At 46.1% G+C, this 12,963-nt stretch overlaps 1 protein-coding gene across 3 annotated transcripts in view; it reads right to left on the reverse strand.

Annotated features, from left to right (window-relative positions):
* LVRN (laeverin) overlaps positions 1–7,449 on the reverse strand; it is a 40,250-nt gene extending 32,801 nt beyond the window's left edge. For all 3 annotated transcript variants that reach the window (XM_075527059.1, XM_075527058.1, XM_075527060.1), the window contains exon 1: positions 6,820–7,449. In XM_075527059.1, the coding sequence (XP_075383174.1) occupies positions 6,820–7,418 (599 nt within the window). In that variant the 5' untranslated portion in view covers positions 7,419–7,449. The remainder of the gene's footprint in view (positions 1–6,819) is intronic.
* Between the last annotated feature and the right edge of the window lie 5,514 nt (positions 7,450–12,963).

The following is a 12,963-nucleotide window of genomic DNA, read 5'->3' on the forward strand; positions in this document are numbered from 1 at the left end:
GTTTGGTTATTATTTAAAGCCATGATTAAATCCCCATGCCCAACAGACTGTTCAGTTTGGATGCTTCTAGAGAAAAGCAGTCTCTTTTAATTAGGTCTTTTTTTTTTTCCCCTCACAGATCTTTTCCAGATATCATATTGTATGTATTTGAGCATTTCTAGTTTGTTTATTAAGACAGGGTTGATTGAAGTTTTGCACACAGCAGGCCAGTGCTCAAAAATGATACAATGCCCAACTTTAATTTTGCAATTAGAATCTCTCTGTACACTTGCTTCTCTCTCTAACACATGCACTCTTATTTTAACAGTACATTTTAATAAGAAATTGTAATAACCATTAGGTGACCACGCATACATGCACTTGCACGCTTCTGTCAAACCACATAGAGAAGAACTCCAGTGAAAGCAGCATCAGGGCTGTCCCAGTGCACTGGCAAGCCCTTCAAGAGGATCCTTTTCTACCTTACACTATGGAGCCTTGCCTCACTTGGGGCAGATCTCTGTGACACACTGGCTGGAATCAAAAGATAAATCACCGTGTTCTGTGGCCAAAGTTTCAAGAAAGAGCTGTACATCTAGGCTGTTCATGGTAGGGCATCTTTACCGGGAATTAGAAAAAAATACACATGCAATGGTTCTCAAAGCTCCATACCTGTCAGCCAAGTAGTTGCCAGCAGCTGGGCATAGAAGAATGCCATGATCTCTTGTGTCAGTGACCTCGATACTATCACAGGGCTAATATTTTTCAGCTGTAGTTGGGGTGATGCCTAACAGTGTATTCACACCAGCCTCACAAAGGCTTACGCTTAGCACAGAGACATCCCAAACAAGCCAGGGGCCATCACGACAGTACCCCTACATTAAGCAACACTAGGTAACGAGTCAGATCTACCATAGGAGCACAGCGTGACTGCGCCTCACCGTGATTCTGTAGCACTGAACCATGTCTGAAACCTAAGGTTGCATGTTTTAAGAGTCCCTTTTCCTGGTACCTGAAATGAACGGTTTCGCTTTCCATTGATATTTACATTACTTTGCAGAAGACATACTGCATTGTGTGCAGTTCGACCCAAGGAACAGAGTCATTAGCTTCCTGCTTCCATTGACAAAACTCAGCAATGCTTTCCACCCAGTTCCCAAGGCCAGCATTCCAGGAGTCCTTTGAAAGACGTTTGGCTGTTGCCATTTTAATAGCTGTGCTACCTAACCCTGCTCAAAGCCGATCTAATCAACCCAGTGCTGAAAGCACCAGCAGTCCATCTACATTACATCATCGTCACTGCTGATGCTGGGGAACTGAGTTAAGATCAACAGGGCAACTGTGTAAACACGGTACATATTGCATTTAACAGACATATCTGATGCTGTACCATAACACAACTTACGACATGTAAAAGAACCCATGCCGAACACACGTTGATGCATGGTTGACTACTGGGACCATGACGTCTACTTTGAAGTGAGGATTGGCTCGAGAGAGAGCAGCACAATATATTTGACTTCTTGCCTCTCAGTGCAGGAGGATGTTCTTTATGGACCTGATTGACTACATGGTCAAGTGTGTGCTGTGCCAGCCACCAGCTGCCTTGCTGAGCGCAGCTGAAGCTCCACCTGAGACAGAGGTATCACCTCCTCCTCTCCTTTCTCCTGTCCAATGACAGAAAGTGACTTAACCCTCTGCCAGGCTTGCACAGGAGCAGCAAAAGTGACAGACCACTTAATTGAGGGAATCAGTCACTGAAAATACTCTAGACTCCATCTTCCCATGCAGCAAAGTATGCTTTTGTGCATTCAGTTGTGCAATCAGTCACAGGTTGGTTCTAGGAAACGCTGAGCAACACCAAATTCCCCCGCACCAGTACAATTACTGCCTCAGGAGGCCCTGTACCAGCAGAAACTGATGCAGACACTTAGCAAATTTGCCCACAATAAAGTCTTGTTCAAGAATACAAAATAGCTTATAGTGGGCAAAAGCATCATGATAAAAAAGAAATACGAGGATGGATTAAATGTTATTTTTCAGCAGGTCTCCAAATAAAAAAGAAAAATGGGAATGTTTCATGCATGTTACACAAATAACTGGTGTTTCAAACAAGCATTACCTCATATAATTTGTCAGAATGAATCATTGTTGGGCCTTTTTTCTTGTTTTTTTATTTTTAAAAAGGTGAAGGCATTAGCATGAACTGAATTACTAGCAAACTTTTTTCCGCACTGCAATATTATCACAAAACAAATTACCCAAAAGGAAATTAATTTTAAAAAAAGCCCAACATTGCCTAAGCAGACAAATAAATTCCTCTCTTAAGCCTACAGTTTTGTGCGTAGATTTCATTTTCTTTTTTGGTAAGTATCATATAATGCCTCCTTCCTCTAGTGAAACAAAATCAAAGACACAATACTTCCAAATAATGCGGAACAAACAGATAACTGGATCTCTTAGCCTAAGTCCTTGGCAATTTACACTACACACGTGTCTAAAAAGAAGAAAAGGAAAATAAAGAATGCATCCTGTATAGTACATGAATGCCTAGTGGATATTGTTTCACCTGAAAAAAAACAGCATCATTGTAGAAGAAATGTTCTACTTTGATGCAGAAAAGGTTGTTTTTCTAAAAATGCCTTCTCATTAAAATAATGTTATTTGTAACACTGATAGCATAATGGGGTTTTGTATCAACATCTTTTATCTCTGATTTCTTCCACTTTAAAAATATATGAGAATTAAACGGTAAAACAAACCCTGAAGTGGCTCAAAGTAAGGGAGTTTTACAGTCAGCATAATCCTGTTGTGTGCTGCACCTGTCCCGGTCCCTCTTTCAGGTGAATGGTGCCCAATACTAACATGCAGTGCAAGAAAACACCAAACCTAGTATTTGCTCTAATTTCTGTCCCATGCCTTTGATGGTCTTACCCACAGAGTCACATAAAACAGAGCTAAGAAGAACTTCAGATCCCCTGCTCTGAGGCACAATTAACTGCACCAATGCTGTTCTAATCCCCTTTGCCCTCATTCTAGTAAATGGTGCAGAAGCAACTGATAAAAATCAGCACAAATATTGTGTTTGATGACGTTTTGGGATGCCTGTTAATACCAGCCCTATCCAGTCAAATATTTCATAGTAGTTGCATAGGACATGTGCAGAGTGGCTAGCAAGCAAAATTCTCAAAGGATGTTGAAGCACTGACGTGAACAGTGACGTACAGCCTGCACTTTACGGTACACTCCACGGGGATCCTCTAACCCTGCAGCAGTATACATGAGCTCATTCACAGCACTGCAAGGTCTGTATGCAGAATGATGCCACAACAAACCTCCTGCATTGTGTATGTGTGAGCCAGCACTGCTAGAGAAGAAGGGCAAAGGTGGTTTCTGTATCTTTCTGCCTAGCCAGATTCTGGCATGGACTCCCCAGGTATAGGCAGAATGCAGATTCCCCATTTCAACAGGAAAGCCTTCAAATACTTAGTGCTGGTGAAATGGGAGCATCCTCCTTTTTTACTTCCTTTGCTCCTGCAAGCACTGCAGACAGGGGCTGTATGCTATCCATAAAGAGTGCTCCCATTTTTCAGGCTTTTCTTTTGTATGTAAGACCGGACCAGGTGGGTAGTACAAATTGTCAACGACAGTAAAAACATATGCAGTCATCAATAATCAAACTGATAACAAACAATTTCTGTGTTGAAAACTCATTGAAGTTTGGGCTTTGGTTTATTCTGCTTTCCACAGAGGTGAGGTTAGCACTTCTGAAAATAGCTGTCTCTGCAGACAGCTTTCCCACACCACCTTGCCAGCGTGCTCCGGCTCCGACTTGGAGAGAGGACAGGGAACAGTACTTTGTGTCAACTAGCTAATTCTGCCAAGCTGCCAAGAGCAATGTGGACGTCTCACCATGAAAAAAGCTGGTGCCAAAGCCCAGATGGAACAAACATTTCAGGGACTTCGCTTCTCTTCAGGATCTAGCTCTCTCCTGAAAGCTTGCCCTTCTCTGCCTAAACTGTTCTGAAACGAGAGGTCTCCAGTGGTTCCACACGCACAAATTACAAAAACTACTAAGACTTGTAGTGCATGCAAGAATATAGGAGTCTGCATGACTGTAGATAAACAGCACGCTGTCTGTTAGAGCTGGTGCTTTAAGTTAGGTGCTGAAGTCAGAAGCCTATGCAGCAATCAGACCCCAGGGCTACAAGTCACTTTAGAAGAGCTACAGGACAGTCTGCTGCAGATCATAGTTTCCTCACAGCATGGTAACAGGCTTTGTACTGACAGCTGAAGGGCACTGAATGTTTTTAAATTGCTCCTCATTTATATAATCCATTAGAATCCAACTTTTTCCATCATTAACAGCTTGCTAGAGCTTACAGACTATACCCCTCAAAACACACCTCCTCCAAAAAAAAAGGAAGGCAAAACCCCTTCAGTGTAGCTGGACCCCATCAGATTAGGAAACAGCTGGTAAAGTGACGACTTTATTCTTAGTGAAGGAAAAAATAACAAGATACTATTGCATACTTTTGATTCAGAGAAAGTCTGAATCAAATTAAAGCAGAAAAGATAGGCAAAATCCATTCAAGAATATCAGGAATGTGAGCAGGAACAAGTAATCAAAACAATACATTACATCTGCAATCAGTGGATTTCCTTTGATTTATTTCAGTGTCTGAACACCACTGGCATCTCTTTAACCAGACTGCAGTCTCACATTTCATTAGTGCTTCATGATGAGCTAAGAATGAAGTAGAACAATTGTCATAAATCCTCTAAACAATTGAAAATTGGAATACACACATTATAATGATTGAAAAACATTTTTTTCTTCTTTTCTACTGTGGCAGCATAGCTGATGATAGCTTTTTTTTCAGATCCTCTGAATTTTACACAGTCTGAATCAAAAAATGTCATAGTCTAATTCAGTGTTTCTTAAGTAGGACTTGATTGAATTAATATAGAATCAGAAAGCACACTGATACAGTATTAAGTAATTAAGTGCTTGTTCCTTTCTTACTTATTTAGATTTTTTTTTAATTATGTAAATCAAACAAAGTGTCCTAGATCTTCCTTAACTCAAAAGTTGCACAAATAATCCTGTGAATGACAATCAGTGAATGAAGAAGTAGCAACTGAAGAAAAACATAATATATTTCCTAAAAATACTTATTACCGTACTGCATTTTTCTCTAAGGTTAACCAACTTATGTCCTTTTTCTTAAAAAAAAAAAGAAGACTGCATAAGTTAATATTTCCAGATGTGGCAGACAATGAAGTGAAGATTTACACAAGAGCTAGCAGCTGAAAAGCCAACTCATTGTTGCAGAAAAACCACAGAGTCCTCCTCCATTTCAATAAAAACTATTAACTTTATTTTGTGGTTTCTTATTATCACTACTCATACAGGGACTTGCATGTATGGGTCTTGCGGGTAACTGAATATTACCTGCGTGAACAAGAAGTCTATGAACTGCTGAGATACAGTTTATTTTAGTGGACTCATCGATAGGCTGGGAGCAAAGAACACTTGAATTTTAACTCTAGTTTTTCCTTTTGACTCACTGATTGCTGATCCTCAGCAATTCACTACATCTTTAAATATTAAAAATGAAATAGCTTTAAAATAAGCAATTTATCTGCCTCTCCTTTAAACACCTATTTTGAGAAACTTGTCTTCCACTGGGACTATTTAAATCGTAATCTTAAATTTCACTTTTCTTTAGCAAGTTTTACAAACAGAAGTTTACAATGCAATTCACCTTGGGAAGATCCCCAATAAAAAAATAAATCAGCAACCATTATTTTGAGGGTGAAAATATGTTTTAGACGATTGACTGCTTGATAAGCTCACACTGCCCCGGTACTGATTTTGCAGTTCAAAAGAAAATAAAAAGGAAAGCATCCTAACAGCACTCACTAAGGAAATCATTGGTTGTTTGACGACAGCCAAACAACTTCATGTGCAATAGCACCTACAAAGTCCAGCTGCCTGAAGCAGCCACCCATCCTACTCCACCATACTTGTGAAACGTCTCTAAACTCATGCCCAAATACACATCCGAAGTCCTGGGTTCCAGATAAAGACATGCTCCCCACAGCCACAGGACGAGGAGGTGAGGAGCTGTCAGTGCTACACAGACATGTGTGGGGCCGGGATGAAGACTGAGCCGGACTGTGGCTCCCAGTAAGTAATGTCTGACCCCCTGCTGCCAGTCAAAGGCACAGAAAGAGAGAGTTGAAATTGTCCAGAAAACGTTGCTTGACCAGTTGAGATAGGCTCTCTCCTCCGCCAAAGGCAGATCTCTGTCTGACAGACCCTCAGCAAGCCCTCCCAGAGTAACCCCGGAGCAGCAGCTCCTCACCAGCCTCTGCAAACAAGGTCTGTGCAAACCACCTCGGCATGGTCTGTGCAAGGCACCACGAGCCGGTGCTGCGGATCCTGTCAGCTGCTGGAGGAAAGCCCGGGCGACCGAGGTGGTGCTCTCTGGAGAGGAGAGCGACCGTCACGGAGCGCAAACCCGAGTCTCTGGCAAGTTATCTTCGCAGCCCGTGATGTACACCCGGGAAAGGGTGCGGACTGCGCAAAGCGGCTGCCCCGGGCAGCCCCGCCGTGCAGCGCAGCCACCTCTCTCGCCACCCAAGGCAGCGAGCTGCTCCCCCAAGTGCCGCCCGGCCCTGGTGCCACCCGAAACACCGGCTGCGGAGACGCAGCAGCTGCCGGAGCTGCGTCCGACGCCCCCACGCCACGGACGACCCCGCCGCGGGGCCGGGGCGCCGCCGCTGCCGCCGGCGGAGGGGCGCGGGGTCCCGGGGGCGGCCGCCGCCGCCTACCTGCTCCGTCCCTGGTCGGTGTAGCGGGTGAGGAAGAGCCCGTCGAGGTCCTCCTCCAGCCGGCCCTGGAAGCCCAGCTGCAGCACGTAGCGGCGCCCGGCCCGCAGCCGGCCGCGCAGCTCCAGCACCGCCACCTCGCCCGCCGCCTCCTGCCGCAGCCCCGCCACCTCCACGGCGGCGCCCGGCTCGGGCAAGGGGCCGCGCACGGCGGCGGCCCCGCGGCTCCGCAGCCCGGAGCTGTGCAGCACCGCCGCGTCCGTGTCCTGCCGGCAGTGCACCGTGATGTTCACCTGCCCGCTGAAGGCGAAGGGCCCCGCCTGGCCCGGCCGCACCCGCGGCCACAGCTCCAGGTCGTAGTGGAGCGGCAGGAGGTGGCGAGGCAGGCGGCGGCCGGAGCCGGCGGCGGGAGCGGGCCCCGGCGGGGCGGCGGAGCCGGGGGCGGCGGGCGAGGGGGGCGCCGGCGGCGGCGCCTCCTGCCGGCAGCGCCCGTAGAGGGCGGCGAGCGCCAGCAGCGCGGCCAGCAGCGCCAGCAGCAGCGCGGCCAGCAGGGCGGCGGCCCTCCGCCCCACGTACAGCCCGCGGCCGCCGCGGGGCCCCATCCCGCCGCTCTGCGCCGCCCGACGGCCGCGCCGCCAGGTACTTACGGGGCGGCGGCGCGGGGGAGTGAGCGCGTCTGAGGGCGGGACGCGCCGCGCCGCGCCGGGCCGGGCCGGGCTAACGGAGGTGGGTCCCCCCTCCCGGGAGGGCTGCTCCGGCGGGGTGGGCAGCCCGGGCACCCCCGCGGGGCGCGGGGCGCGGCGGGGGAGCAGCTGTAGCCGCGGGCCGCCCGCGGGCAGCCCCCTTCCCCTCTGCTCCAGCCAGCAGCCTGCGGGGGGGACGCGACGGCAGGCAGCTGCGCAGGGGGGGCTCCCAGGTCCCGGGGCGCGCAGCCGGCGGCGGGGGCGGGCGGTGATGCTGGATGGGGTCCGTGCCCCTGGGCCTCCGGGGATGAGCGGCAGCGGCACCGCTCGGACAGACGGCACCGCCCGGACAGACGGCACCGCCCGGACAGACGGCGTTGTACACACGGGACGGCCCGTGCCAAACCCACAAATATTCGTACTTCTTCACCACCGTAAGGAACGGCAAGGCAAAGGATGAGAAAATGGCGGTTCACTGCTTGAAGTGTGCAGAGTGTTGTGGGTAGAGCGGATCGGCTCCTGAGGGAAATCTACATGTTAAAAAGTTCGGGAGAAAGACATCGAGTCTGAAAAACCTTTGCTACATGAAAGTGGGTTTCTGATAAATCGTCCACGTTTAGAGCCTCACTGCCCTGCGTAGTTCCGTTGAGGCTATAAGTATCACCCTGCTGTACATATGTAGTTAACCCCATTACAATCAATAGGATTAATCCCGTGTTCCCAGTTAAACACGTACGTAAACGGTTTGCCGAATTGAGGCCGGATTGCCAGCCAGATTACAAAATTAAACCTTTGTCACCTTGTAAAACTTGCCTGTTGGTTTTGCTCAGTTGCAGCTCCTCTTTTAAATCACAATGAGCCATGCATTAACAGGAGCAGTAGCCTGGAACAGTGGCCCTTGTGTGCCATTGCCTCGGACACTTTTTCATCTGGATTACAAGCAGGTTTTCCCCCTCCTTTTTTTTTAATTCACTCCCCCTCCCCCATTGTTTTGAACCCAAGTCAATTCCCTTGGGCTTGTAGTTCGAACCACAGCCATCCTCAAGACCAAACAGCTCTGTTTGCAAAATCGAGGCATTGGATTAGGTATTGCAGTCTGTTTTGTCACCAGAGTTAAAGCTAAACCGGCTAAAGTAAATGCACCTCAATGACCTAGCACTAAAGGTTATCCCTCCTGCTAATTTATCTGTTAATTCAGAGAGGTACCTTTTCTGTGGTCCTGTACAGAATACAGCTATTGCTGTCCTCACGCTGGGCACAGCAGGACCGGCTGCTGCAGGTCTAAAGAATAGCTCTGAGCCACTGAACAAAGAAAGTTTCTAGTTCCAGCAGAAGACCATAATCTGTTGTTTGCCTGTCACTTGAGGGATGGAGGCTATCCCCCTCTGCCAGCCTGTCCCGCTGGTTGCGGGCTCTTCTACTCTTCTCGCCTCATCTGCCGCCTGCCCCAGTGCCTTTGCTGCTGGCACTGGCCCATCTGCTGTTTATTTTCACACAGTTTGAATTGTATGTTTCTGTTTCTGTGCTTCTTTTCTCATTTTGTTCTCATTTACCTCAGTCTTCCCCACCCATGCCCTGGGACCTGTTTCTTTTTCTCTGGTTCAGGCCTCTGTACTCTTTCCACTCATCATCCTTTCACCCTTCTGTCCTTGCACATGCCTCACATACCTTTACTCTCCATCTTGCACATCAGCAGCTTCTCCCTTTTCTCCTAGCATGTTTTGCAACACCCATTATATTGCTCTCATATTAAGACTTCACAACAGTCTCCAGCATACTTCTTGGAGGTCTCTGGACCTGCAGCCACACAGCAGCCCTGAACTAACTGCCCTCAAACAAGTATGACCTGCTGCATGTCACTTAAAAGAGTTCACAGAAAATGCTTTCAAGTGTTTAGGAAAGTGGCTTTTCCCTCTAATTGTGACTGTAAGTTTGGGAAGCAGTTTGTTGTACCAGTCCACAGGGTTGCTCCATCCCATGGGCGTGCTGACACACTACAGAGACTGGGTAAGATGAATGATCAAAAGCTCCCAGAAAGAACAGGAAAGAAAAGCCAGTGCTGCAAAGGAAGAGGTGACAGGAAGCAGAAATCACAGAAGTGCACCAGTATTTCTAAGGCAGGAGCCCAGACATTGTAGAAAATTATGGAGGATTTCAATGCCCTGCTTTCCAAATGTTTTTTATACAGCCTCAATATTGTTCAGTAAAACCATGCTCATCCACACACCCCTTCAAAACAAGGCACAGGCAAAATCAAAACTGTGAGGCATATTATTCCACATCTGTGAAAACAAGCAGAACTGCTCGGTAATAAGCCTGTAAGTAGTGCAGACCCCATGGGAAGGTTGCCCTTCTCAACGGTGCAGGATATGTTTTAAAGTTTACAGTTCATAAAATGTACTTTATTTTCTCTTGTTTGCAGTGCAGAATCCAAACCTGCTCCTTTCCTCAATTAATACATAATAAAAACACTGTGACTTACAGTAAATATTTTAAGAAGTGTTGTTTAACTACCTTTTTCTCCCCAAAAATTTATAACAGTTACCTTATAAAGCGACTGACGGGTGAGGGCTTCTACCAGCCCGCAACTGTGGATTCCCTTCCTGGTGGGAACACACCCACTCACGTGTTTGAAATGGGAAAATACTTCGCATGCGGTACAAAACATGAGCAGCTTCTGTTGCAAATATTACAGCTCACCATCCTGCTGAAGTTATCGGCAGAGTTAAGATGTCTTAACGACATCTTTCTGAAGCCAAAGCTGCAGGAGGTCCTGGGCCAGGACAGGCACTCTGGCCACAGCATGTCAGGCACAGTCTTAGCTCAGCCCAAATCCTGACCTTGGATGGAAACAGGAGGCTTGTATTTAAGTCAGCAGAAGCCTCTAGTACACATCTGAAGGTAGAAAAAAATCACCTGTTATAAAAGGAGTCAGACAGCTCTGTCACTCTGAAGGACACCAAAGCATCTGACAAACTTTACTATCTTGTTCCAGACGAAGGGGTCTGTGCCATGCTCACTAGCTGTTCAAAGTCCCATCCATGTCCACTGAATTTTAAACAGAAAAAGGTCAGATATGACAGCAGGGGACCTACTATCCATTAAGGTGCAGTAAGGTAAACGACACTTCATGTGGCATCTGGCCAGGAAATTTGACATGAAATTTCAATTAGCAAAATAATACAATGACCCATCCCTAAAGTTCATCAAGATTTTCAGGTTAATAGTATTGTTTTCATAAAAAATACTGTGATATCATCATAAATCATATATGCTGGATGCTATGAAAAAGGATAATCACGTGTTAAAGTAATGTGAAAAAATTGTTAGGCTGAAAGATGATTCCCTAAATCACATTATTAGTAATTTGTTCTACCTAATTTGAGAAGTTCTGAGTGGTGGCATGTATGGCAATTCCAGCAGTGGGAGTTGAGGGTGATCAGCACTCCTGAAATGTTGTTTTTAACAGAAGTGTAGATCTTGTTTCCTCTTCAGGTTTTGGGGCGGCACCTCATTTTTTCTGTATTTACAAAGTCAGACCAATAGTCCTTCTAGGCATGAGGGATCCATGTGCACCACCTACATCCATGAAATCCCTATATTTTTTTTAACATAGTCTGCTCATTTTATGCACTGTAGTTTGCTCTGCATCATTTATGCTCCTTCTTTAACAGAGCCAATAATATATCAGAGCTGAAAATATTGTAATGCCTGGAAGTATCTGTGGCAGGAGCTATTCCATAGGAGATGCTGAAGTTGCAGACTTTTACTATTGCTTTGAAGGTCTGATTTAGTGGATATTTCAGGTTTCCCAGCCATCTGAAGTAAGAAGTGTGAGCTATAGGTGGACATACATAGTTAGCATAGCTGCAAATAAGTGCAATACATGAGCCAAGCATGAGAATTTGAGGACCATAACTTCTTACTGGACATGTCAAAGAAGTCCTCAGCTTTCCTGCAGGCTCAGGATGAATACTTTATGCCCTCCTTCATGGAGTATGTATCTTCAATATCAAAGTCAACACAGGTGATACTAGTTACCAAGCAATTGGAATTAGACTTGAAAGAATGAGGTTTCCTTTCCCTAATAATAAAAACCACCACCACCAAAATCTCTGTTTCAATGTTTCTGTCCTAAAGAGATTTTGTACACTCCCTATATAGATCTGTCAGTGAATATAAGGTTTACAAGCTGGCACAGTAGCAATTGAGCATGGATCTGTATTTGTATTGACAAGATTGTCTTAACTAGCCAGTACAGGCCAGTGCAGAAAGGCAATGTGGAGAAGACTTCCAATTTAAAGGGGTCAAATTTGACCAAGCATTGGAGTATCGTCAAAAAGCATGATATTGAAAACTCAGATTAATGGTTTGGAGTGAGGTGTCATTGCACGGTGGCCACTATGTGAGCAAGGAAAGTGCTCTCACCATAGAGAGTCATGCATCTAATTAAAAAATTGTAGGTAGGGTCCCATGCTTGAAATGTTGCCATTATTGGTAATGATGTCTGATACTGTATTTGAAGTAATTTTTCACTCGTGCTTTAATTAAAAGATGTTCCTTGGTGTTTCGGACCAACAGGGCACTGATAATCCTCTGTCTCGCAGGCTACCAAACCATGCAAAAAATTGTTTTAAAATTCTGTTCTCACTTGATGGACCAGCTCTGAACTTTTTACCAGGGCCTCACTGACTGCCTCTGTGGAGCTATGTACCAATGTGATGGTTTGGATCTACACAGCAAACAGCGGGTAGGAGCAACAATTCTCACCAGTGGAGAAAAGACAGCAACTGGGGCAAAACCAAGCAATTTCTTTGGGTTCTTCTGCTTGTGGAGGACGACTGAGTAATCCCTAAATGGTATGGGTAAAATGCGGTAGTGATGAACTATAAAACTGGCATTAACAGAATGATCAATGTGTCCAGTGAGCAGAGTTGCACTCAGAGCTGGAGAAGACTCCTTCCAAACAGCTCAGGGTGCTTGAAGGAGCAAGAGAGCCTGCAGCCGTGTTTGCAGGTATGATACCTGGGAGAACCACCTCCTCAGAGGGGAGGGTCAGGAAAGCATCTCCAGGGAACAGGGGGAGATCCACAGAACAATATGGAAAGTAACCAAGAAGTAACTACAGCCGACATGAAAACCACCATCCAGAATATGAGCAGGAGATGAAAATTACACCATAGCTGGAATTAAGGAGGCCACAGTTTTATCAGTAGTTTTTTTGTATAGTTGGTAACTCTGTCAGTTGGCAACTCTGTCAGTTGGCTTCTAAGCTGTGGCAGGCAATCAATAGGACTGATAAACCAAGTCGTGCAACTGAAGATATGTGGGAAAGAAGTGTATCACATTTTCACCAGTTTGCTTAGTAAGAAAAAAACCTGTAACAATGCGCTCTTAATTGGAATGAAGTTTTGGAAAAAAATTTTTGAGGATTTAATAAGAAAAGGTTAAGTGAATGCATGAA

Source organism: Mycteria americana, chromosome Z, assembly GCF_035582795.1.
Source record: "Mycteria americana isolate JAX WOST 10 ecotype Jacksonville Zoo and Gardens chromosome Z, USCA_MyAme_1.0, whole genome shotgun sequence".
Classification (NCBI taxonomy): domain Eukaryota; kingdom Metazoa; phylum Chordata; class Aves; order Ciconiiformes; family Ciconiidae; genus Mycteria; species Mycteria americana.